A 27,189-nucleotide genomic window follows, 5' to 3' on the forward strand; every position below is an offset into this window, starting at 1 on the left:
CAGCAGATCTCGCTCATTTCTTTCCTTTTATGAAACAACACATGCACGGGGACTTGGAGCCGCTCGTAACCTCATGCCGGGAAGTCCCGTGGAAACCGGGACGGCAGACACACCGCTGCGACGGGACTTTCCAGCGTTTTTTTTTTATTTTTGCTTGGATGAAAGCAAAACCCTTTGGCTCCCCCCTGGACACGGCACAAAAGCCGCTGGGTGCCCGGGGACCCCTCGGGGCGGGTGGGTGCCCGGGGCCTGCGGCGGCCCCGCTCACAGCCCCTCACAGCCCGGCCCAGGCTCCGGCTGCGCCTTTCCCAAGTTCAAGTTCAGGTTTAAGGGAAATAAACCGCTCCTCGGGAGCCTGCAGCCAGCCCTCATTTCCATGTGATCCCTCTGAACTTCGCCTGCGCCAGCGCGCCCTGTTTCCAGGGCCCGCCGAAGGAATGTTTTACAGTTAGAGCCCGCAGTGCTTTCTCAGGCATTTCAGACCCAGAGGCCCAAGTTTCAAGCTGCAGCATTAAAAGTTTCCACAGAGCTACTGCGGAGAGAGGGAGGGAGGGTGGAGGGGAGGGAAATGAGGAGAACAATATCGTCTTAATTGTCTCTATATAGCTCCACAGTTAAAGTATTACTTTTTAAAGGGACATAATTTATTCTGGAGGCACGGTGTTATAACAACCAGTACATACTTTCACCGCGGCGTAACCCGCTCTATTCTTCATTGTGCTTTCCGGTGGTGTTGCTTTTGCAGAACTCCTTGTTACGCCGTCCGCGATACTGTACTTACAGTTTTATTCAATTTAAGCCAGTTCCTGCAGTCCTCAGGCGAGCAAACCCCCCCCCTCACCAAAGCCTCAGGAGTTCTGCCTGCACCGGGACTGCAAAAATAATCTCACCCTCAACCACCGTTTTTCATACCCCCCCTTCAAAAAAAAAAAAAAAAAAAAAAAAAAAGTTTCTTTACTTTTATTGCTTTAGACAATCGGGGAAAGTCATCCAAAGAAAATCAACCCCCAGCCTGGGCCTCCCAGGCTGGGCTCGCAGCGAGACAGCCCGAGCACACACGCACAGACACACACGTACACACACACCCGGGGCTTTGCCCTCACGCTCTCCTGCCCTGTCCCGTGTCACAGCAGCCACCAGAGCTCCGTGAGCGGCCCAAGGGTCCCACTGGGATTGATGGCTCCATCCAGCAAGGTGCTGCAGAGGCTGCGGCTCTTGGCTTTGCAGTTCGGGGTACAAAAGGTAGTTTTTAGGTCTTTTGGAGAAAGGGAGGAGGGAAAGGTGACTGCAGCCTTCAAGAGGTTGAAGGCTGAGGTGGCCTTTCCTTGCCCTGGTAATCCAGCTCCTGTATCATCCTGGCTCTGACAGCCCCAGTGGAGCTGTAGGGGATCCATCCACCACCACCCTGTCCAGGGGCTCCCCGTGGTGTAACGGGAGAAGACCCATCATGGGTTAAAAGGTAGCTGACCTACAACTACCAAAGGTAGTCCAGCTGCTTTTTTTGACTGCCCTGAGAGTACTTCAGAGCACAAGGAGGAAAGTGAGAGGAGAGAACAACTGGACAGGAGAGTGAGCACTCCCTCCAAAATCCCCCCCAAAAGTCAGGTCCCTGCCTGTGTTTTCTGTCTATGTGAAGCAAACAAATGAGCAGCCCTGTGGGGAGAGCAAAGAGTACCCGGCCTGATCAAAGCAGGGCTAAAAGCAGGAGAGATGGGTTGGTGGGGACCGGGAGGCACAGGGGAGGAATTAGAATGTGGGCAGCAGGAACAGTGGGGCTGGCAGGGCACACTCCATGCAAAGGGACAGCTGGGGACCCCAGGATGAGGGGGACAGGACAACAGCATGTTTTGTGAGGTGGATAGAGCAAGGCTGGGTTTGGAGACCGCGAAAAAGGAAGAGGAATTCGGGTTTTGGCAGGTCCTAGGTGTTACTGGGCAAGGAGATCAAAACCGGTCTCCAAATTAACACGGACAGAAATAGGAGCACAGAGGCAACTCTGGCACTTTTGACCTTAAAATTACAGAAGACAGTGAGCTGAAGGAATAATGACTTGATTCATCAGGAAACCCCCCTTCCCAAAACTCCTCTTAAAAAAAGAAAGCCAAGAGGGCATTGAGCTGAACAAAAAAACACTCTGCTGAACGTGGGAACTTTTGACATCTGCATTTTTCCTGATGCTTTGTACCTTGCTAAACTGCTCTAAGAAAAATGGAAGGTTGTGCATCATGCCTGTGCTCAGGGACCCAGCTCTGGGGATCCATGTCCAAGGATTTGTGTGGTGGGGACTCTTCCATCATGCTGTGGGGAACCCCATCCATGGATGGGTCCTGTAAAGATCCATTGGGGCCATTTGGGTCAGGATGCTACAGGAGCTGTGTGAGTGGGGCAGGGAAAGACCACCCCAGGCTCCAGAGGTTGCCAGCTCTCTCCTGGAGAAATGGGAAAAGGCTTTGCAGCACATGATCCACCTTTGGATGAGGAGGGATATATTAGACATGGTTGGCTAAAGGGAGTTGGGTCTTGGCCTAGCTTGGAGCAATTTTCACACATACTGTGAAATGCCAGTGAAAGTCCTGGTGGAGTGTAAAGTCATTAAATGAGATGAAATTAAACAATTTAGTTATTTCTGCTTCATCATATTTGTGCAGTATGGCAGGCAGAATGAATTACTACTAATGATCAAATTTAGTAATACTAATTAAACTATCTCAATTTAATTAATACTAACAGAGAAAACAGACGAAATTACTAATGTAAACCTTGAACTTAAAATCAAAAGGTGCCTCTTTGCTTTTGTGAGTCACTGAATATGAGGCTTTTCCCTGAAAATAGCCTGAGTAGAAGTGCCTCTTTGTACTCCCTAAGTAAGCTGCTCCATTGTATGGATAACTACAGTTCTCCAGCTTTCTTTCCCCCTCTTTTTTTTTTTCCTAAATGTTACTACTTTTACTCCTTGTTTTCCCAAAGTGCTTCCCGGAGAAGAATCTGAGCTCCCTTCAGATTCAATCAACAGCACTGATAAAGTAGTTACCACTTTTGTGACAAATTCTGCCCTGGGTGCCTGGGGAAGAGAGTTTATAAAGAGCCTGTGGAGCCTCCCTTGCTGGGAAATCATGGAATCACAGAATGGTTTGGGTTGGAAAGGACCTTAAAGATCAGATGATCTTCCAAACCCCCCTGCCATGGGCAGGGACACCTTCCACTGGACCAAGTTGCTCCAAGCCTTATCCAACCTGGCCTAAACTTTCAGATTTAGCCTACAAGACCAGTAATTTGGGAAAACACAAAGTCCAAACCCATCTCTGCATCAAGGAAGATGGCTTTAGAGTCACTGAAAGTTAATACTGTAACATCAAATTAAAAATTCCACAGATACACGAAGACTGCACTGCAAGCCCTCCCCATAAAGAAAATGTGAATTTTAACCTTTATCTTATCTGAAAAAGACTAGATATACTCTACTGTGCACAGTTATAAGCAAAAGACAAGCATAATTAAACAAAAATGTTATTGTATTTCTAAAACAAACTCCTGCCAATAACAAATCTTCCATCTCCTCCTCTCATCAGCTTCAATGAATGTACAGCCGGGTCCCATACCACAGATTCTCAGACATGATCTTTAACCTAAAGGACTCTTACAAGAAAGTCCTTAAACAAACCCCCCGACAAACCGGGGAATAGCCAAACAAGGAATACAATGTCTCAAAGTGTTCTTCCAAAATCTCAAATCTCATTGTTTAGCACATGAAAGATGAAAAAACCCCAACCCCACATGCGAATGTCATATCTCAGTTCATCCCTTTTTTTTTTTTTTTTCTTTAAAAATAGGTACTTTTTTAGTTGTCATATTTGAAAAGATGTAGTTACAGCAAAAGCAGAAAAGGATACCTAAAGTTGTATAAAGTTGCTCCAAGCAATGCAGAAATTAATAGAATCCTTGAATGGGTTTGAGTGGAAGAAACCTTAAAGTTTATCTTTTTTCATGTCCTGCAGGGCAGGGACACCCACCACTATCCCAGGTTGCTCCAAGCCCCATCCAGCCTGGTCCTGGACACTTCCAGGGAAGGGGCAGTCACAGCTTCTCTGGAAAACCTGTGCCAGGGCCTCCCCACCCTTACAGGCAACAATTTCTTCCTAAATTATTGTGTTCAGCCTCAGAGGTGGCTGCATTGTGTTGGTTGTGACTTTGGTTACTCAAAGCTCATAATTAAAATTACATTTCAGTGCCTTCTGCAGTGCATTCAGCTGCATCTCTTCATGTGTAATAACCAGTGTTTGTATAGATGATGTAACAGTTGGGTCACACAAGTGAATACGCCTGAGAATATTATGATTATAGTGTCAGTACTGTTTTCAAAGTTTAATATTAATAACTAAAGCAACTAAATGAAAACCTGGAAGATGTTTTTAAGTTTAACCTCTTGGTTTTTATGAGATTTTTTTTTTTAAATCCTGGTTTTAAATTAAACTTTTCCAGTTTTAGCTCTGTTCAAGCAGAAAATGCTATCAAAGCAAAAGCCTAAAATGAGATGTGTTTTGCTGTTCTAAACTAAAACCAGGTAAAATTTGAAAGCTGCAACTTCCCATGCTGTTAGCAGTTCTTACTAAAAACAGACATCTTTGTCGAATTTAAAATATAAAGAGGTTTTACCAAAATTGAGGTAATTTTGCCGTATTGCTTTTGAAACCCCAGTCTTTCCCCTCTGCGTTATTTTTATTTCCCTAGGACAGTCCAGCACTAGGCAGGTGATGGTCAGTGTCTTGGGAACATGGAATCTGCTGCGAACTAAGGACTCCACTGTTAAGAAAAGTTTTCTTTTGGTCCCTTCTTATGGAATTCAGTATTAATTTCAGAGCAGGACAGTCTATTTTGCAAAGTGTTCACCTCTGGAGCTTATTCCTTGACCTCTGTATTAATGTCATTTAGTGAAGGTGATTCCTAGAACAGAGATATCTTAATGCCTATCCATTGGGAAGGATGTAGGGACTGTGGCCTTTAATTTTTGACCTTCATTGTAGATTGTGGCCCTAATCCTTTGATTACAGAATTTTTAAAAAGTGTATATGGCAGTTGGCAAAAAATCTTAATGTTCCAGTAAATGCAAAAGCCATAAATTCAGCTGCTGACCTTTTCCATCCAGGTCACATGTGACACCTACTGGAGTTTGTCAGGCTGGGTGGAATTTATGGAGCTCATATAGGTATCAGCTGCGAAGGCTGAACTTTCATGAAATGTCTTTCAAAGGCACTTCCAAAACCCTTGTAAAAAGTCAGTATGGCCTTTTTTTTTTTTTAAGGGTATACATTCTGCACACATTTTAAAAGGTCTAATCGTGCCACCTCTGCAATTTGGGAAACTTCAGTTCTTAAATTATTGCTCTTTACAAACCAGAGAAATCAGGCCAGGCATGGTAATTATTGTGATCACCAACTTCCAACAGCCCAATTCCCCAAGCCTGGCTCTCTGTGCATTCCTTTCTTTCTGGTGCTCAGCCTCCTGCCCCTCTCTGGGATCGATGGTGTCGATGGTGTATTGTCAGTCAGAGAAATGGGATTTGATAGTGCCCTCAAGCAGTTGCAAAAGAAGGGAAGGAATACAAAACCTACCCAGGTCCACACCGTCAGTGTGAGATCAATGCTCTCAATAATACGTTTGCCGCCACGTAGCGCCCTAACTGTCGCAATTAATAATGTAGAAGGAGCTGATTAACTTAAGTAAAGTGCTCTCCACTGTGTAAACACATAAAGATCTATAGGGCCAAAGAGGAAAGAACGAACAAAACGTCATTTTTATATTTTATGTGGACACATTCTTGCTTTCTATTCTGCTCTTGTAACAATTACTGTACTAGCCACTCTGACAGAGTCAATAAATTGATCGTGGACCTGATGCAGCAGCGAGCAGACTAATCCAATACAGCATTATCTGCCATGGAAGCTGGGGCGGGCAGTGGTGGCCAGGAAATTGGCCAAGCCAGCCAACAGCAGCACGAGACACAGAACCATAACCTTGCCCTAGCCTGGCTTGATTTGTGTGTGTGAATGTAGGGATGTGAGCACCACTCCACCCATGCTGCACCCTCAAAGCCCTTCCAAGACTCCAGCTGGCCCTGTGGTTCAGCAGGGATCAGCCTCTAAATTGGACCCTGTGGCTCAGGGAGGATCGGCTCATCTCATTTCCTCATGTTGGCAGCCATGAATTTAAACACCTGATGACTTTTTCCCCACTACGCCAACGTCATGCTCCCCACAACTGCACCCACCACAACACAGCAGCAGGAACTGCTGCCTGTCTGCCGAAAAACAAATCAGGGAGTCCCCTCCCATGTCCCCTGACCTGTGAACACAGGGAATGTCACATTTTGTCAGCTTAAATGGCCACTTGGGTCTGGTATTATGTCTCTGACAGTGGTTGCAGTCCTCTTGGGAGGAAGCTGCAAGAATCCCTACAAAGGAGATGGACCAAAATGATTTGGCCTGAGGGAAAGCTTCTTCCCAGCCCCATGCAGTAAGTGGTAGGCCTTGTAAATCTATGTTAGCGGGGAATATGAGATTGAAAAAATAAAAATAAAAGAAAGTTTCCTGCTGAATGGAAAAAAGAAAACTGTTTTTTGGCAGAAGTTCTTCAAGAAGGAGAACATAGGCCATTGTTATTATGAAGACTTTTCAATGAAAACACAGAAAATCATTGCCTTTTAGAGTAATTGTTTAGCTAAAGAAAGGTTACACAGCTTGTAGAGAATTTAGTAAGAAATTAAATCTCTCCAGCTCATTCATCATATTTCTGCATTTGCCAACTCTTCCCACCAGGCCCACACTTACTTCTTCCCTTTCTTCTCCCCCACTGTGGAGTAAGTAATGGCCATAAAACCCACAGAAAGGCAGCCTTACGCACAGGCTTCCTGGTTATTGTGAGGAGGGGGGAAAACTCAGTAAGTTTAATTGCTTAGTTTGGGAAATTCTTCTATGTCCATTGTAAATAATTCTATGCTAAATCTACTGGAAATAGGATGCTGAGTGCTGGTTTCCAAAAAAGAGTCTGAACTGTTCACCAGAGCCTACGAGGAGGAGGAGGAGGAGGAAGAAAAAGCCCGGGAACAAGGATCTCCCCTGCTGAGGACTAACCCAGGCATTTGGGGACTGATTTGGCTCCAGCCCACTTTGAAGGTGCAGCCAAATGATGGCATTGGGAAGTTTTCTGCGAATCTTTACCTTTATGGACAAATACGTGCTTTCTTTTTGAGGTCTGCTGTTCTCAGCCCTTTTTAGGAACTGACCTGAGAGTGGAATTCCATAGTCCTGCTCTGTGCAAGTTAAATGGCCTCTGGGCCCTGAGTTGAACAGGAGTGAAGGGGAGTTGCCCTAGTTTCTGGTCACCTTTGTGACCTTTGCTTGATGAGTCTGGCACTGCATTTCCTATCCACACTCTCTCTAGGCTCACAGTGCATTTTCAGAGCCATCTCCAGGCCACTCTCAAGTTTGGAATGGTATTGCTATGTCCTGGGTTGGAGAGGAAACACAGCACCAAAATTCAGATCATGTGTCAGTAGCCTGATGCCATTCGTGCAACAGCAAAGCACTTTTTTGGACAGAGATCAAAACTTCGAGCAATGATAAGGGGGCTTAGAACCTCCAGGTGTTGGATGAGAGCAGCCCCCATTTCTCTTTGCCAATATGGGAAAATCCACAGATCCTTGGAGGGTTTGGGAGCAGCGGGATCTCTCTAAATTCAGCCAGCAGCTTTAGAAAGTAGCAGTCTCACACCCCAAAACTGTGTTTTTATATCTGATCTATGCAAATTTCTCTTCTTTACACACTGGAGATGTTATTCCTTCATGGAAATCGTGTTCTGAACCTCCCACTACATTTGGTGGACGGGCCAAGAGAAAGGAAAGGAACATTCAAGTCTGCTTCAAAGTGCTTTGTAGCTGAAATTGGACACATGTACTGGTGTAGGGAGGTTACTGTACAGAATATGGAATTCTTAGAGGCTGAGTGTAATAAATGCTTCCAAGTTAGTGGTTTTTATCTACACTCAGACACAAGCAGTACGTCCAGCCTCGAGGATGAGTATTCTGAGCCTGAGGAGGGACAGTCCTCTGAGCAACAAGTAGCTCTGACCTGGCTTATAAACAGCTCTGCTCAGAACCCCCAAAATAAAAGGCCTGGTGTCACTCCTGCTGCGTCTCATGTTCTCTGCCATGTCCCCCACACACTCCTCGAGGTGTCCCTGCCCTGCCCCGTGTGCGGAGCGAGGCGGTGGCTCAGCTGTCAGCACAGTGCCACAAAACTCTGCCCTACCCCTGCCTCCCCAGGGCCAGCAGGTCCTGCCTGTCTGCCCAGTGCCATTCCTGGACTCTGGGAAACAGGAGGAAGGCAGCAGGGTGTGGAGGCAGACAGGCCAGGCAGCCCGTGGTGCTCATTAATAAAGCACACGGCCACGAGCTGCGTGGGGCTCAGTGTCCCCTTGGGAGGAGGCAAAGGGCAGGGCAGGGCAGCAGTGAGCAGCAGGGATGGAAAATCCCCGTGAAGCCAGGCACACATTTGATTTGTGCAAAAGGAAAATGTGTGCACTGGTTTCTTTCTTCCATAGGGTGGCAATGGAACCTGGGCACAAGAGCAGCTCTGCCGTTTCAGCGGCGGGAGCTGCATCGGCTTCCCAGTCAAGGTGCTGACTTTGATCTGTGGATCCCATACACTTCTGGGGCCTGCCACCTCCGGGGCTGCTTCCCTGCCTCCCTCCTGGAGAGGGGCATCTCCTGCACCACACTCCTCAGATTCCAGTGTCTGGGCAGCAGTGCCTGGCTGCTGTCACAGAAGGATCCTCTACTCTGGAATTCGCCTCCCCCCTGGTCTGACAGAGCTCACATCTGCTATCCTACAGGACACAGCATCCAGCTCAATTTTTTTTTTTCCCTTCATGCCCTTTGTTTTAAAGTGGTGCCAGTGAAAAATTGCAGGTTGCAGTTTTCTCTCTTAAAAAGCCTTGTGGGGGAGCAAAACAGGCTTTGCCTTGTCTCTGGGAAAGAAAGTAATTGTACAATTAGGTTTGTGTATGCACCTGAGGCATACGGTGGTTTTTTTAGAGATAAATAAAAGCCCAAAAGGAGAAAGCTACAAAGATACCACTGTCTAATTTGGGAAAGTAGGGAGCGGGAGCAGATCTAAAGGAGTTAGCAATTTCCTTGTACTATAAACACTTTGCTAAACTTCAGTGATTCCCCCCCTAAGTTACTATTGCTCTTTAAAGATGTATTTCACAGGGTGCATTTTTGTACCTGGTCTTTATAAGGCTGTTCTGCTGAGCTTGCTGGTTTTCATACCTGTTATTTCGCTGCTTAGATAAGCTTGTTTGACTTCTGGGGTTTTTCTTAAACTTTATTTCAACGTTCTAGGCAGGTTACATAGGCCTTTTGTTTCAGGGTTTTGGTTTTTTTTTTTTGTGTTATAAAGGATGAGCTCTATCTAGAGCTCTCTTGTAGCTTGGAGGCTCTAGGGCCCCACCACGGACAGTGTGAAAACACAAGACCTTTCCTATTATCCAGGATCTGACTGTGCTTTGGGATTGTGGAAAGGCAGAACCAGGAAGAGCTTCTACTTCTGCCCTTCTAGAAATAAGTTTTATCTTTTCCTACAGAAAGGCTAAGGAATAAATATTTGGGTTTGTGCTTAACTAAGTTTTTAGAAACTACCTGGGATGGATCTGATACAAATCGTGTTTACATTAGAGAGGGATTTTTCCTGAAACAGCTGGTCAGGGCTACAGGATCCACTTTCTCAGAGGATAAAGTGGTTGATTCTCTGCCTGGGTGCCTGCAGTGGGAGGCAGTTTCTGTTCCCTGCATCCTCATAATCTCCCTGTGCACGGCACATGGGCCCGTGGCAGGTAGGAGCGATTAGATGGAGCAGGCATGTGTTTCTCAGGAGCTGTTTTTAGCACCCCAAGTACAATTTCCAGGAAGATGTAGGCTAAGTAGGTGGCAAACAGGACTCGGCATAGTAAACAATGCTTAGTGTGAAGTGGAGCTGCAGCATGATGAGTACAGAGCATGCTGATCCCTAAAGGAATTTTGTACCCTAAAGCAAAGCCAGGGCATTAGAGAGCAGCAAACAGCATTTGGAGCGGTGAGTGGCAAACCCTGGTCACAGGTTGCTGGTTTAGCATTCCCAGCTGCGTGCACATAGCCTGTGTTTCATTATTAATTTTAGGGAAAAAAACCCTCAAAATTCAGACCCTTTTATTCACCTTGGTGCTACCGAGAGGCTCGTCCCTAATTAATGCGGTGGGACTTTCCCATCCCTCTACCACTCTCCGTATTACGAGTCCTTGGCAATATGAGAGACGTATCTATTACTTAGTCATGAGGTATCCAGACCAACTTGCTTTTGAAACCAGAGCCCCTGTACCCCAGGCATCCTGTATTTCTGATTTGCATATGGAAAAGGCAGTTAAAAAGCTGATGCCCCCATATTGCTTGCGAGTCAAGTAGCAAAAGTAAATGATTTATCAAGCAAAGGTTACAACACCTGTGCCTTTTTGTCAGCATATACGGGGGATGCCAAGTCAAGTGTCGCTTCTAATAGCTCAAACAGAAATTTAGATTCAAATAACCCCCAAGACAGGACAATTGTGCAGTGAGTGGAGTGGCAGAGTGATGAATGGTGTAAGCAGTAGATAGAAAACCAAACCAACTGAAAAGTTTAGAAACTGCTAAAACCAGGCAAAGCCAACAGCCCTTTGGGGGCTTTTGTTACCAAATCAGAACTACTAACTTAAAGCAGTTTATTTCCCCGTCTTGTCTGTGATGGAGTGGTTTTCCTCCTGCTACAACCTTTGTAGACACAGGAAGATGGCTTTTTTATGAATATTATATAAACTCTAAAAAATTCCTTTAAGGGATTATATTTGACACAACATAACATAAATCAGAACATAGTGCTAATAGAAGTATCTATTGATAATTTTTCTAATACCGATTAAGAAAGGCATGTACTGCGTTTGGTTGTGTGGAAACAGCCCAGGACCAGAAGACAGAATCATCCTTGCCCCAGCCCAGCCATGCTGTTGCACATTTACCTGGGATTTTATTCCAATGTTCTGGGAATGCCCATGTATGGGAACTGTAACTCCTGCCCTGTGGAGCTGCTACATCTCTGCACACAGACTGACTTCTGCAGCACTTGAAGACTAATGATGATGATGTGTAAATAGTGCTTATAGCCCAATGTTCCACCAAGAGAACATCACAGCCACCAAAAATCTGACCAAAATATTTTCATATGGGTCGAAGCTGGACCATAATTTTTAAAAAGCAGATGTTCAGACACAGCCTTCATTTTTATTTTATTGTTCCAGCAGTAAAGAGTCACTTAACCCTTATATTTAAGCTTGACTTCCAGAAGCTCAGTGTGTTCCCTGTTTCCTCTTGTCTCAGGGAGCTGTGTCCCTGGCACAGTAGTTAGTGAATTGAGTTAGTGGTCCTCAGGACCTGTATCTTAGCCTGGCTCTGGATGTACTCGAAAGATCCTGATGGAAAGGAGCCACCCCAGCTGCTTTTAATAACACAGTCCTATGCGTTCTTACATTTTCATGTTGAAAATATCCTAAGTGGTCGTTCTGTACACTAATGCTCTGCAAAAAAGAGCACAAAAGCCTGTCTTTGTTTAGAGGAATGCTACGTAAATCCCAAATCATTGCAGTTAGCACTTTTACCTCACTTCTCTGACTCAAAGCACAGTCAACTTCAGAGTCCTTTCATGAATAAGTAGTGAGTTTGCTGATAAATTATATATTTAGTATCAAGTGGGCTGTGGTGGTGTAATGATGTATAGAAGCAGGGAGATGCAGCTGGAGTCAGAGACTGAAGTCAGTCTCCTTGCCCACTCCAGCATGTTAGACTTTAATTGAAAGCTGTGCTTGAGTATTGTTTTTCACTGTACAGCATTGTTATTCACTACACTGCATTACAGAGGAGCACTTAAAGTAACGCTAGAGCACTTTAAAATGATTTAAGTCATAAATAAGGAGGATAAAAGTTTACAGTCAACAAACTTATCTGGGAAACTTAGGCTGCAGGATGCAAGTAAGTTTTAAATATCTTTGGAGCCTTAATACTGTTGCGTCTTACTACATAATCAATTTACCAACTAGGAGTTTTTCAAGTCTTCTGGAAAAGGTAAGTAGCATTCTCCAAAGGGTTTCAGGTTTCCTGAGCTATGAAGGAAAAGACCAAGTGCTTAAGGACTTTAGCAGTACACCTCAACATTCCTGTTTCCCGATTTCAGCATATTTCTGTGTATTCCAGTTGTTTCCAAAACATGGAGAAATATGATTTAAATGGGAAGGTGCATGAAAACCTGTCACCCCCATGAAACCAATAAAGCACAAGGTTGGAAAAGTGGGGCGCAGGCTGAGTTTTGTTAAGGCATGAAAAAAAACCCAGAATCTGACGGGTTAAACCCCTCTCTGCATTGCTGCTGTACTTTCTGTGACCCTATTTAATGCAGAGAAGGTTTGAGATTCGATATAGTTTAACCTGTGCTGTGCACAGAGCTATAAACTAAAGCCCCTAACAAATTGTACACGAAGAGCAGACAGCAAAAAAACCACGTTGTGCTCACAGGCAGCTGCTTGCAGCCCTGTAAGCTGAAAATCTTTGGGAATGAGTGACCTGTGTTTCAGTGACAGTGGAGGTGCTGAAGCCATCACAACGAGGAGTCTGTCTTCATGCACCTCCTGTGGCATGTGACAGCCATTAATCTGCACACTAATTATTCAGAAGCCTATAAACCATTTGAAGGAACTGAGAAGAGCCAAGGGTAGTAAAGCCCAGTTTGCCAGTTATTTGAATTACTGCTTTTTAGTCACTGCACCCAGCTCAAAACAAAATCACAAATATTTCGTGTAGTTGACCTTTAAAAGAATTGCAACGTAGTCAAGCAATCACTTCAAACTATAAACTACAGTTGTCCTAAAGCACTAACTCTGCTCACTTTTTTATACCTTCTTCCCCATGATAACGTGATATTAAGCCCAGACTTAATTTTTTCAACATCTGGCTCAAATTAGCTGCTAACAAAACTGCCAACAACTATTTTCTTAATCGACCCTGGGAATTTGATACAGCTTGGAAAAAGCACATTTAAATCTCGTCCTTCTCCTAAAGAAACACAAATGTTTACTTGAGCTTCTGATTTGACCATAGCAGGACCATGAATTCAGCTAACCCAGCTTTATAGGCCTGCCTCAACTGGACTTTTTTCCCTCTGTGTAAGGAAAACAGATGTGCTCACAATTACAAAAATCTCCTGCTCACTCAAAGCCCACCATGCAAATGGCCAGCCAGGAATTTGAGGGTTTTTTTACAGGGAAGTCACTGGAGCAGTCTCCCATTGTGTCTGCTGGGGAACTATAGGGCACTGTTACCTGATGGATTTCTCTGAGCTCCTTTTGCACATCACAGACTGCTTTGGGTTGGGAGGGACCTTAAAGATCATCTTGTTTCATGGGACACCTTCCACTATCCCAGATTGCCCCAAGCCTTGTCCAACCTGGCCTTGGACACTCCCAGGGATGGGACAGCCGCAACTTCTCTGGGCAACCTGTGCCAGGCCCTCCTCACCCTGGCAGGGAAGGATTTCTCCCTACCACCTGATCTAAACACAAATAAATGCAGTGCCTGGGGAGCAGGTTGGAGCCAAAGCCTTTGAAACCCCGGCCCTAAAGCAAACAACTGCGGGGTGGGAGCCAACACCTTAGAAAGCAAAGAGAGATCCTTCCAGTTACGAAAGCAGCGTTATTACCACACAAGCCCAAAAAGAAAAAAAAAAAACAAAAAACAAAAAAAAAAAAAAAAAAAAAACAAAAGAAAAAAAGAAGAAAAAAAAAACAAAGTAAGAAAAAAAACCACAACAGACAAACAAACTGCAAGTGACATTTCACTGTAGTTACTGAGACCATGTGGGTGAAGTGACAGCGGCAGTGCAGCAGCTGCTCCGCGGGGACACGTTAGAGGACACTGGAGGAGGAGGAGAAGAGGCTGCAGGCAAACAGAGAAGTCGAAAGCGGCCCACCTGAGTCTGTTGAGGGATATTTACAAAGCTTGGATCCCGTGGTCCAACACTGACGAATCGGTTTGCGGGGGAGGTGCTGGGTGTCGAGTAGGCTGTGAAGGGAAGGGACACATGCGTTGAGGAAGCGGCACTAGATTGCACACGAACAACACCAAAACACACCGTCTCAGAGCCACCTAAGCAGATGTTTGACATAGAAATGTGCGAACGTTTTAGAGAGCAAGAGTTTGGTTCGAGACACTGGAAAGGTTTGGGCTTAATGGTGACGGTATCGACACGTAGGGGACTGGGCTGCTAGGAGAGGGGATGGCCACAATATGGGCTCAGGAGAGGGTGTGCAGCTCTCCAGCCTGAAGGAGAACCACTGCAGGCCTTTCCATGATGGGCTGGCACAGGAGATTTCTGCAGGTCCTGACTTGTTTTCATTCAAATGTCTGGTATCTCTATGTTTTAACAGAGTTTTGTATAGCAATGAAATTGCCTAAGTGCTCATTAACAGAATCAGGCCCTTTATTTCATACTAATCCAGCATTCTCTCTGGATATAAAGTTTTGGTTTTCATACTGCTGTGGTCTGCACTCTCTAAAATGTTCACTTGACGTGTTTGACAAACTAGGAAGATCCTTTCGGTAAAAAATTAATGGGTTGCAGTTTCACTGGGGTGGTAAGTGCAATCAGTCTGAATGCTGAAGCTGCCTTTAAAAACTGGAGTGGCTCCCACAAATGTAAAGCTATTAAATGCAATGCAAGCCAAGAACCCAGATTACTTCCAAACTTGAAGTACTTTAATGATTTTATTGTTGCATTATATTCTCCACTGCAACTGTCCACAATGCCACGTATTTCCACATCCAAAAGCTTTCAATGCATTTTTAGTCTTCCTCTCATTTGAAAACCCTCAAGCAATCTTCTCTCTTCCTCAGTTTTTTGCATGTTTAGATCTAAATTCAAATAACATAAATAGATGCCTTAATACAAACAGGGCTCCTATCTATTTTGAATATATTTATGGGAATGCATTCTGCTGAATAAAATCCCCAGACAACCTAACTATCCGATGAAGAGACAAAAAAAACCAAAACCCAATAGTAAAAGGAAAGTTACTTGCCAAATTCCAGTCAGGCTAAATATAATGTTGAGGCCTCAATGTTACAGAAAAGTAAAGTGAGTTAGGAGTCGGAGAAGACACTGAGTTGGCTGTGTGGAGGAAACTCTTTTACCCTTCTGAAGGCAAATTTTTGGTGAAGAGGGATTACACTGGGGGAAGCCTTTGGTTTAAGACTGTGCCAAATCAGACCAATGCTCCACCTTGGCCATTGTCACCTCTCTTAGAAGCCATAAACATATACAACCAGAACAGGTCACAATATTTACTTTCTCCCATCCTTTCCCACCTCTGATTATTTTCAGCTCAGAGACTTCCTGTATTTAAGGCCCTGGAGGGATTTCTCACCCAATGCCCAAAATGCACCTGGACCCATGTGGATGTTCTGCATCCCACAAGGCCCTTGGGTAACGAGTTCCCACGTCTAGGATCGTGCAGAGTCACATCCTTCAAGTCTCACAAACTTGAGTCTTGTGATGCTTCTCAGTTCATACAGTTTCATCAGAAAACTTCCCTCCCTCAGGATTCCCTGAAATCACTCCAGGAGCTGCATATCTTCATTTTCTACTCAAAAGAGGGGAGATAAGGCACTCCTGGGTTTTAAGAAGGAATTTTTCCCACTTGTTTCCAGTGAGGTGAGCTTTTCTCTCCAAGAAGCCAACATTTGCAAAAATCATGCAAGGAACACTTCTTTAGAAAGTCTTAAAGGAATTTTTAAGTGCACTAATTCATTTTCCTGAGATGGTTTTGCAAATTGTGGTGCAGCTTGAATATTATGAACAGGTAAGGTGAATGTTACTCCTATCTGCAAACAAGGAAGAAATTAACTGAGTAGATCTGGTGAGGTGTTCTCCTCACCTTTTTACCATGTTAATTTGGTTAATAATTCAAAGAAGCCACACATTTGCAAAAGGCATTTCCCTGTTGCTAGTGCCTTGCATTAAGATTCTTCTGTGCTGTTCTTTCTGTTCTTTGTGGAGGTTTGTTGTTTTTTTTTTAACTAACTAATGAACTAGTGTTGTGCAAGACTAAGAATTCCTCTTGCAGTGGGGAAAATTAACTTAGAGCTCAAAACTCAAACATCTGTTGTTTGGTTCTCCTGGTCTACTTTTAAGGAAGCAGATTGAGTGGAGAGGCCATTTAATCCCTTGGAGCAGGTAAGTTCCACCCAGAAGGGAAGGAACTCAAGATCTTGCTTACAGTTCCCCACTGGCAGATACTTCTGCTGTGATATTTGGTAGAAAACCAAAGGATAACCAGCAGAATGCTGACTTAAATGGATTCTCTGTTGAAACAAAAAATTCGAAAGCATTTGAAAAGTGTGTAATATGCACAAAAGTCCCCTCAAAGCTCGCTGGGTGAGTTGCTATGTATACCTTCCTTCCGCTCCAAATGATGTTTAACTTGCTCTCTGAAAATACTCGGATGTCAGCTTGGTATTTCCTTCAGGTCATATAACTGCATTGCTGAAGCCAAGGGGGGAAGAGCACCAAAGCGACAACTATGCAGAGGATTTAAACTGCTCTCTCCCAAGGTGCTGTTCCCTCTTTGCTGTGAAATGTCCCGGGATGTTTGTGGATTGTAAAGGGCATTTTGGCTCGAAATATTAAGCTGACATGGGATACACATTCCCCTGTTAGGGGGAAATTTGTTTCAGGAAAGGGAGAAGTACTGAGTGTTGCTTAGACCATGATTAACTTCCAGCTGCATCTTACTGTCTTCAGATAAATACCCTTGGCTGACATGGAGGAGAGATCCATGGAAGTCTGATCCCTAGACTTTGCCCCAGAATTAGGCAAACTGTCTCACTGGATAAAGCTGGGTCACATTATATTACAGCATAAATATAAGCAAAGCCTATGCTGGGGTCTTCAAACTCCAGTCTGGGAAAAGTCAAAGCATGGAAAGGAACAAGGAACAGCAGCCAGGTCTCTTCGGCAGATCTTCTCCAGATTTTATCAGCTTTGCTCCATGGGAATTGCACAGACCTACACTGGTTCACACCAGCAGATAGCTGTCCCATTGGGCATGAATAGAAACAGCTTCCTGCACAGCCTGCTCTTTCTGCCACTGGAATTCACTAAGGATTGTCTGCAACATCATAGCCCACAGCCAAGGAAATGAATGTGATGCCACAAATTTGCTATGATGCTTCACTTCAGGAACAAGCAAAACAGGAGCTGGCAGAGAAAGAACATTTGCTCACACAGACAGCTTTGATATTTAGCCAAAATGGCAAGAAATTGTATGAAAGACAAGACAAACAAACAGTTTTGGGGATGTTGTGTGTTTTAAAGTTGCCTGCAGTAGGGAAATGTTACTTTTAAATATACTTTCCTGAAATAATTGCTATTAAGAGCAGGAGTATGCAATTTATCATTGTTCTGGATTAAAAGGATTGGTAAAGATGATTTGGGTGAGTGATGGCCTAATGTACCATTAGGTCTCCCTTTTACAGACCAAGATGACAGGTACATGTGTTTGATGTGAAGAGTTGTCCTGTTTCTCAAGCTGCAGCAAGAGGATTAACTGGAGGAACAAGATGCAGTAGAAAAATTCCTACTGCAGTGCATTCTGCAGCTGAGCGTCTGAGAGGAAACTGCAAATTTTAGCAAATTGAATGATAGAGTCAACCTTCTTTTTTATGGATGGGGAAAGGAGTGAACGGAAAGCTCAAACTTGCCCAGAAGGTGTTCAGTCAAAGCGTAGCAGAGGAAGGGAGAGAAAGCCAATCTGATTGCAGGATCACAGAAATGTTTGGGTTGGAAAAGACCTGTAGGATCACTGAGTACAATCTCTACCCCCAGCACCGCCAAGGCCACCACTAACCCATGTCCCCAAGTGCCACATCCACAGGGCTTCTAAATCCCTTCAGGGACTGGGACTCCACCACTGCCCCTGATCTAATGCTTGACCACTATTTCTGTGAAGAAATTTTTCCCAGTATCCAACCTGAACCTCCTCTGGTGAGACCTGAGGCCATTCCTGTTGCCCTGTCCCTGCACACTGGGACCAGAGCCCTACTACCCTCTAGCTGCTCCCTCCTGTAAGGGAGCTGTGGAGACCCACAGAGTCCCCCCTGAGCCTCCTTTTCCCCAGGCTGAGCCCCCTCAACTCCCTCAGCTGCTCCTGGTTCTCCAGATTCATTCTCAGACCCATTCCTATCCCTGGACACTCTTCAGCACTTCAGTGTTTTTCTACTAGAATCAAGGTGTGGCCTCACCAGTGCCCAGCACTGGGGAGAGTCACAGCCCTTGTCTTGTGGCCACACCAGACCTGATCCAGGCCAGGTGCCTTTGGCCTTCTTGGCCACTTGGGGACACTTGGACTCAGGTTCAGCTGCTGCTGACCAGCATCTTCAAGTCCTTTTCCAGCCACTCTGTCCCAAGCCTGGAGAGTTCCAGGCGACATTGTGACTCAAGGGCAGGACCGGGCACTTGGCTTTATGAATCCTATACTACAGCCACAAGATCATTCTCCTCATCCTCACACAAATGCCATTTAACAAGAAAACTCATTTGTTCAAAGGGACATTAACCAGTAATGAGTTCGTTTAAGTTAAGAGTTGTGAATCTCAGAAAATAACACTTTGTTTTAAATAGCTGTTTAAAAGTCAGGGTGTACAGGATGGCAGTATCTTAGGCTCTGCTCTGGAATGATTTAATTATGATAGTGGTAAAACCAAACTGGAAGGTAGTGGAGGTGGTGTTTGCTTTGGGCAGTGAGATACTAAACCCCAAAACTGCCAAGTTCAGGAAAATACTGTGTTGTGTGTTTGTAATGGGTTACCAACCAAAGAAAATCAGGAAGAGATCTGAGATAAGATAATGTTAGGTCTGCTTCTGATATCAAAGATGTGTTCTGTTGGAAAAGGTTTTGTGGAGGAAAAATGAACCTCCCAAACCTTGTGAATCTCATCTCCATTGTGCCATCTGACTGAGGAAAATGCTGGCTTTCCAAAGGGATGGAATTTGCAGCTGAAATTGTCAGCTCCCAGAGCATGCCTGGCCACCCAGTAGTGGCAAATCCCCAGTGTGCATCTCCAGGGGCTCTTCCTTCCTTGGACAGCACTAATGTTCATGTTTTGGTTAATGTCACAGCTGGAGAGTTTCACTATTGCTCTGAGAATCATTAACCACCTTGTTGTGATTTTTAGCTCTCGTTCCCAGGAGGCCATGCTGTATTGAACAGCTGCTCCTGGCTCATGCACCCCTCAGGAGGGCCATATTCCAATTTTTGGTTGGGCCGTGACTGCATTTTTTTTCTGCTGAGGGCTTTCTGCTAGACCAAAAAAGGGAAGGAGAATGGAGCAAATGCCAACCCCTTTCACTCCATTTCCTTGGGGGGGGGCGTGGGGGGGGGTGGTTCATTCTCTTCCACACGGCTATGGAGAGAGTCTGGCCAAAATTTAACATCACTCCTGCCTTTGTTGCATAAGTGACTTTCCAATATCCTCGAGCTCTGCGGGGCAATCAGCCATAGCCCAGCGACACTCCCAGAACCGGTGCGCTCCAGCAGCTCGTAACCATGGAAAACACCTTTTTGTGAGGCTCTTGTGGAACTCTGGTGAATCTGCACTTGCTATTTGAAGGCTAATATTTAGTTAAGGAAAAAATAAACACGGAGGGAAATGGAGGGTTGGTCCTGATTGACACACTGAATGGAGCCCAGTGGGTCCTCCTGGCAAAACTTGGCTATGATGCCACAAACTTCAGTTTGCTTTCCTCTTTTTTATGTGGCCAATGCTTCCACTGGCTTTGGTTTATGTGTCATAGTTTTTCTTAGAAAATATTTCCTATAATCTACTTTTCTGTAAAATTTGTCCCTAAATTAAATTATATGCTTCTTTACAACTCAAGTCACTGTTATTCAAACCCCTCACCAAAAAGGAAGATGCGTGCCTGAATATGTACAGAACTATATGTTTAGACATCAGCGTGGCTAATTAACAAACAGTAATTATTTTCCTAATCTTTTGTTTAAATACCATTAACTGGCTGCTCTTGAGAAAACCTCCATTCCCAATTAACGTGGCAGCTGTCTGCTGAACACAAAGCCCAGTGACCAGCCCCAAGCCGACACCATTGGGTGTCCTGCTCCCTTCAGAGGAGAAATGCCCATTTTTTCTGCCAGCTGAGAATCTGGCCAGACACACTCTGAGCTTATTTACACAATCACTGTATCATAAAAATTAAGATTAGTGCTAGAATGTTGTTGGGAATCTTTTTCTTTTCTTTTCGACACCAGACACTGCCAGTAAACTGAGTCACAACCGTAATGACAAGTACACACTGACCTAGTTTTGTTTTTCCCAGTTCTGAAGACAAGGAAATAGTAAGGCATTGCTGACTGTGCTCAGTGATAACTATGACTAAACATTAACCTTTTAGATCCCACCGCGGAATCTTATCGACAGGACTCGGAAGTCCCCTCGGAAAGTGTCAAAACTTCCCGTTAGCACCAGCGTTGGTCTAAGGTCAGAAAGAGGAGTGGAGGGAATGAATCAACTTCTTCGCTCAACAAAAATCTGCTGATCAATTCGAGAAGTCCTGATTCTAGAAGATCGTGTTCACAATCTGACCAGACTGTCTCATACTAAAACCCATTTCAATTTCCAAGAGAGCCAGAGCATCTTGCTGAGTTTGCAGTTGATGCACTATCGTGTAGCAGAAGGCAATGAAAACCTCTGAGGAACTACCAGATTTTAAAAATGCCCACTGGAACCTGTGCAAGTCTCCTGAAAAGTATATAAAGCTTTAAAAAACGTAGGCTTCACTTGGTCTGAAGAGTGAGTACCTCTTTGCACATCAAGCAGTGGTTGCACATAGCATTTAAATAATAAGCTTGAAAAGCACACAAAGGGATTTGCTCTTTCGATTAGATTGATTTTTGTTTGTGGATGTTATTTGGACTCCCTTCACTATGGAACAAGTCCCCTACAGTTGCCATTAAAGCACTGAAAGCTTCCCTTTTGTTTTTAAATGTCAGTTTGAGCATAGCTTCATTAAATCATTTCACAATTAACTCCCTGAACATCCAGACTTTTCTTAAAGCATCAGACACAGCTGAATTGCATTTGTTTCCCAGAAGAGTGACTCCAAAGTGGTATCCCCAAGTGTGTATCCAGGAATTCGTAAATTTGACTTGTGGCTACACAAAATGCATATGGGAGCCGTGTGGGTGGTGGGAGAGGATTAGAGCTTTCTCCCAGGCCTTAAGACATACCAGAACTTCTTCCCTAAAATGCACAGCGTAAGGGAAAGATGTCTGGCTTAATCTAGGAAGAATTATTCCCAAAAGAAGAACAGTTGAAGCAAACTGGGAAGTGTTGTTAGTTTAGCCCAGTGCGTATAAGCAGGGATGTTTTCAAGGAGATTGCCTGACTTCCATGTGGGATCTATCCTCTAAAGCCTGGCTTGAGACACCAGCTTATCACAGAACCATGGGATGATCTGGGTTGGAAGGGACCTTAAAGATTACCCTTGCCATGGGCAGGAATACCTTCCACTAGATCAGGTTGCTCAGAGGCCCATCCAGCCTGGCCTTGAGCACTCCCAGGGATGGGATATCAACTTGAGTCCTCATGGCAGCAAACAAGATCCCAAAGATCCGAGCTCTGTGTCACAGCTGAGCCACCAGCCTCGATTTCCCTCACGTGTGCTAATGTGAAATGCCAACCAAGTCAAAAATAAAACTGCAACCTTGAGCTAAGGCTTTCCCTGCTGACCCAGAAGCAGCTCAAGAGTTCTGTCCATCATGGAGAGCAGAGAGCTCTCCTGCTTCCCAAGGTGTGTGCAGTCCTTATCCCTGCACAGCCGAGCGCCGGCGGTGCCAGTAGCGCTTGGATCCCGCTGCCGTCTATACTTACTTGGAGAAGTGGGAGAGGTGGCCCCTCCTTCTGTTGATGTGGTTGGAGGTTTTGTGTCTGGCACTGGCAGAGGCACAGGCCTAGCCATTGGTGGCGGAGGTGGTGGTGGCAACATTGGGGTAGGAAGGAATGGATTGTGCACCTTGCCTTGGCTGCTACCATTGGGCTGCCGAAAAACAAGCAAACAGACAAAAATTATACTAAGAATCAGCTATTAGGAACCTCCAGCAAAAAAACAATCTAGTTAAAAATTATGTGCAATACATTTACAATTATTTGAGAGGTGGCAAAAAAAGTGCTGGCTCAAATTCTCCACGGACTTCAAGGAAGTTTGTGTCAAACTCTGTGAACCTTGTGAAACTATGGAAATTCTGGCTTTTAAACACTTGTCCTATTAGCAGATTGTCTGAACAAAGATTAAATTGTCCTGGATTAAATTCTACTCCTCTTTACATTTCCTGCAGCACTAACCCATGATCAGTGAGATGTGAAGCAGTATTTTTGACCCCTAAAATCCCCAGTTTCGTGCCTCTGTAATACCCTCAGGATATCAGTGTCTAGGACTTGAGTGTAAATTTCTTAAAGATACTGCTCATTAAGAGAAAAAACAAGCGTTTTTGGTGGTCTTAAAAATCATGCTGATATCTCATTACAGGAAAATGAATGAGTGTATATTAAAATAACTGCTCTCCCACATCCCTTTTGAGTTAGCAATAGTGTGGCTCTTGGTTTAGCTGCCATTAGGATCATATGGAGAAATGACTGAACTTAGAACAGCTTCATTTTACAAACTGGGAGAAAAAACCACTCTCCCTTCAGTCTGGGATGTGGTCAGTCACAGGCTGAAGGGGATCAGCTATATGAGTGTGGTCTTTCAATTAATCACCAGAAAAATGTGTCCATAAGTAAAAGTGTTTTCAAGTATCACAAAAACAGGAATCAGGCTTAGAAAAACATGCCAACCCTCCCCCCAGCTTATTAAGTTTACATTTTAAATGTAACCCAGCCTGGACACTTGAAAACCATACAGATAGATGCCAAATACCATTATAAAGAGAAAGTAGGACAGGCTGTGAATCAGGTGTTCCATTTTAGTGACAAAAATGATGAGATCATTTTCGACAGCACTCTACAAATTGATCTCACTGCAGCTCTTCTGGCACTGCACATTGGCTTTTCCATTGATGATAAAAGCTCAGCTTTAAACACAGATCCATATTCTAAGTACTGCTAAAGAAAATAATATTTTAATTCCTGTTAGGGTTTCCATTAGCCTGAATTGCTGGGGATAAAATACTCATCCTGGCAAAACACTTGGGACTTTATTTTCAATTCACCTGCTTTGACACTGACAAAAGGCCTTAAAGTTGTGGAGGTGCAAATCACACTTGTGCTAGAGCAAAAATGGTTCAGGGAATAAATAAGATTTGAGTTCATCTGCATTTAACTTAACAGCACTCCCACAGACTTCAAAGACTGCAGTTCCTAGAGTTTGCAGCAAGAAGCAATCCTTCAGGGGTATTTATTTTTCCAACATCCAGCACCTTTAATAAACTAATATATTAGTGACATCTCTCAAACACTATCTTGTCTCCCAATTAGGTCCCTTTCCTGCCAAGAAGACCCCTGCTGCCTGTTCATTGTGAGTGTGCTAACAGTTCATAATGCTGAATGGTTTGGGATAAATTAAGCAAATGAATACTCAAGGAAAAAGAAAAGCACTGTATTGATTTGTTGTCTAGACATAAATGTATCTGCTAACATATTGCAGACATTATTCAAAGCCAGGACTGGCTGGAATAAGTAGAGTCAGTTTTTCTGCTGGGGAAAGGAAAACACTGAGAACAATGCAGCTTATTAAATAAGTGTAATAAATTAGATGCTAATAATTAAACTAATTCTCATTAACACTTTCAGCATGTCAGGAGAGAAGTAGTAATTTTGCCAGTTATTACTTCATTGGCTGGAAAAAGTTACATGCATTACATTTCATGAAATATTCAGAGCATTATTTTAGATTTGATTTACATAAAATTTATAAATTCTGTATTCGTCCAGAATGCTATTTCAATAATAGCAAGATGATTCACTTTATTTGATTAAAAAAAAAATGAAAATGGTTATTTGAAGCTTTGGAACTCTGCTTAATTTTTCATAGAGATAAGGGGAAAAGATAACTGCTTACAGAAATAACAAACCATAATAAACTGTACTTTTAACATCTTGAGTTCAAGTACTGGTCAACTTGATCTAAAGTGCTATAAGGCAGTATTTTTTTTTTTTTTTAATGAACTTAGCTGATCTGAAACATCTGTTTCTCACCCTCCCTTTTCCTGCTCTTTCCCCCCCATTCTCCCCTGAACTTCAAAAATAATTAATAAAAATTATTCTGCCTTCGTATTTTGTTAACCCTGGTTCCACAAGGGTTACAACACATGCAGCAAAGTAGTTTGTGGGGGGACCCAGCAGGTCACTGAAGCACCAGCTTCTCTGACACTTTAAGCTGCTTTCACCACAATGTGGTCGAGTGGTTTTTTGGGGGAGGTCTCTTGTTGTTTTTTGAAATACTTTTGCAGCACAGCATTATTATTATCTTTATATATAAATTTTTTTTTGCTCTCCCTTCCAGCAACTATTCAAGGTGTGCTCCTGCAGGCGACATGCTGTTAAAATAACCCCATCCATAATAACCCCGTGGTTAATTTTTTACAAAGGACAAAACACTTCTGAAGAAAGAAAAACGGCTTCCTTACATTTAGGAACCCCACCTGTCCAGCCTGCTGACCAGCGTCGGGGCAGACAAGTTGGACAAACTCTTTCAGAGTCTCCTGAGGATGATAGCGGATTGCTGGGTGTGAGAAGTATGGCCCAGGCTGTTGAATAATGGGTGATGTTGGAAAATGAAGAGTCGATGGTGTTGCATGTGGACTTGCTATAGGAAAGAAAACAAAGACGTTATATAGAGTTTTGCCTCTGGAAAATAAAACAGTTTAAAATCTGTTGTAGTTTTAAGTATCTTTTTGTTGTTGTTGTTGTTGGTTTGTTTGTTGAATGTACAGTATTGTTTATACATCAATTAATATATTAGACCACATTGTGTCCTACACTCACTTCATCTAGATCCTGGAAGCAAACAGAGCCAGACATTTTGAAGGATTTTCTGTGTTTTTAGTGGACACATAGGAAAGAATCAGCAGTCCTTTTGTGAGAGTGAAAACTATTCATCACCTTAAGAGCAGCCCTCATCAATCAGGCAATAAAAAAAATGTATTTGGGAGATTAGGGTTGATTTAATTGACATTTCATGTAACTTGGACTTGCACATACGAATCCATTTTACATTGTAGAATAAACGGTCGATAATTTAAAAATGGTCTAACACTTCTTGTTGTTGGGGCTTTTTTTTTTATTTCCATCTCACTTCAGGAACATTTATTTTAAGTAACGTGTTTTCGTTTAATGAACATGCACAAAAGTGGCGAGATCATTTGGAAAATTACATTTACATTTCTCCTGAATAACGCTGGGCTCAGATCTTCAGCAAGCCCCCAGCTCCCTCTCAGGGATGAAGTTTAATTTGGTGAATTTATGGGCCAACAAGCCAGCTGGAAAATGTACTCCAGAGAAGGTGCAGAGGTGTGATGTACACAAGCCCATTGGCAATGACCGATTTTACCCTCAGCTGATTTCAGCAGAACTACAAGTGCAGCTCCAGAGCCTTTTGCTCTCCTACATTACGTGACACCTTTGCCCAGTTCCTTGGCCTTCAAAATATATTGGGTTGGACTCTTGTTACCCAACAATGCTTTCCAATGTTAGCTGTCACTACAAGGTAGCAACTGCTGCCACTTACAGTGCCATGAATTCTCCCTTTAAAAATGAGGACTCACTCTTCCTTCAGAAGGACCAATTAATCTGGTTGCACACAAGCCCATCTGTAAATCATTGTTTATTTCTCACCAAACAGTCATTGTTGCTCCCTTGGCATGTTACCCTAGGAGCCATTCAGAGGTGTCCATGTGCAGAGACTGTGCTCATACAGTGCATATGACCAATTAGATAAAGGCGATGCAAGGAGGGAAAATCCTACAGAAACTCAGGTGTTGGCTTGGAAGTAATTTAAATATACAAGAAGGGGAAAAAAAAAAAGCCTTTGGCACGTTTGGAAAAACTGGAGAGATGCAGGAAAGTTAACTAAAATCAAACACAAATGAGCAAACATTCATTTCATGATGAATGTTATGAAAAACCGTCAGTAAAATAAAAGCTAAAATCTGCTTCTTACTCTTGTTCATTGCCAGTTTAATAATACGACACTTTATTAATAATTTTTTTTTTCTTAAGCATTATTAAACCATTAGCAAACTCAAGAGCCTGAAGATGTGGATAAAACACGAACTCAGAAACAGCAGCAAGGAAACTACTGCATTTTTCTGTAAACATTCATCAAAGGTTGGCTGGGCAGCCCATCTATAAACGTCCCTTTCCACCACAGGACAGGAATTATTGCTCTGACACCACCACCAAAAAGAGCTGCACTCATGCCAGGAGTGCTGGTATGGGATGGATGTGAAACCCTTGTCCTTGCCATGAAAAGCTTCCCTCTATCCACGTGAACCCCACAATTCTGCTCCCCTTAATTCTGCTGAAAATATTCCAAATGGAAAGAGAAACGTCACAGGTAGAGATAATGGGGGATTCCCTTCAGTAACAGTGAGTGACCACCATGGAGTCAATTATTACAATGGACAGAGAACTAAACAGTGTCCAAGGAGCCCCAAATAATCCCCTGCCTTTGACTGGTGCTGCTCTGAGGTCGACACCTCCAATCTACAAAGACACCTTCAGTCAGGTAGATCCCAGACAGCATTTTTGATGACTACAACAACATTTTTATTAGCCTACAGTATTTCTGTCTTACTCCCTTTCTTTGTATCTACTTTTGTAGTTCCCCCTTTCCTTGTGTGCCAGATGGAATACGAAGGATGAAGATAAAAGTGAGAAATGGACATTTATGTGACAAACATCTAATTAAGTAAGAAATAAATTGGAATTTCTGAAATATAAAAAGAGAAAATCCTTTTAGTATCAGCTCCTTTAATACTATTTGGAATTGTTATGCAACTGCACTGTCTTTTATA

The 27,189-nt window shown here is 43.6% G+C and overlaps 1 protein-coding gene across 11 annotated transcripts in view; it reads right to left on the reverse strand.

Moving 5' to 3' along the window:
- The window catches only part of NFIA (nuclear factor I A), a 250,775-nt gene that overhangs the window by 16,195 nt on the left and 207,391 nt on the right, over nt 1-27,189 (reverse strand). For 5 of the 11 annotated variants that reach the window (XM_066325387.1, XM_066325384.1, XM_066325391.1 and 2 more), the window contains 3 exons: nt 24,802-24,980; nt 22,049-22,214; nt 14,076-14,167 (listed from right to left, as the gene is read on the reverse strand). In XM_066325387.1, coding sequence (XP_066181484.1) covers nt 14,076-14,167; nt 22,049-22,214; nt 24,802-24,980 — 437 coding nt within the window. Of the gene's footprint in view, nt 1-13,927; nt 14,168-22,048; nt 22,215-24,801; nt 24,981-27,189 lie in introns of those variants that run through there. The other 6 variants (XM_066325386.1, XM_066325394.1, XM_066325390.1 and 3 more) reach the window with 3 other exon arrangements.

Source organism: Sylvia atricapilla, chromosome 9, assembly GCF_009819655.1.
Source record: "Sylvia atricapilla isolate bSylAtr1 chromosome 9, bSylAtr1.pri, whole genome shotgun sequence".
Classification (NCBI taxonomy): Eukaryota; Metazoa; Chordata; class Aves; order Passeriformes; family Sylviidae; genus Sylvia; species Sylvia atricapilla.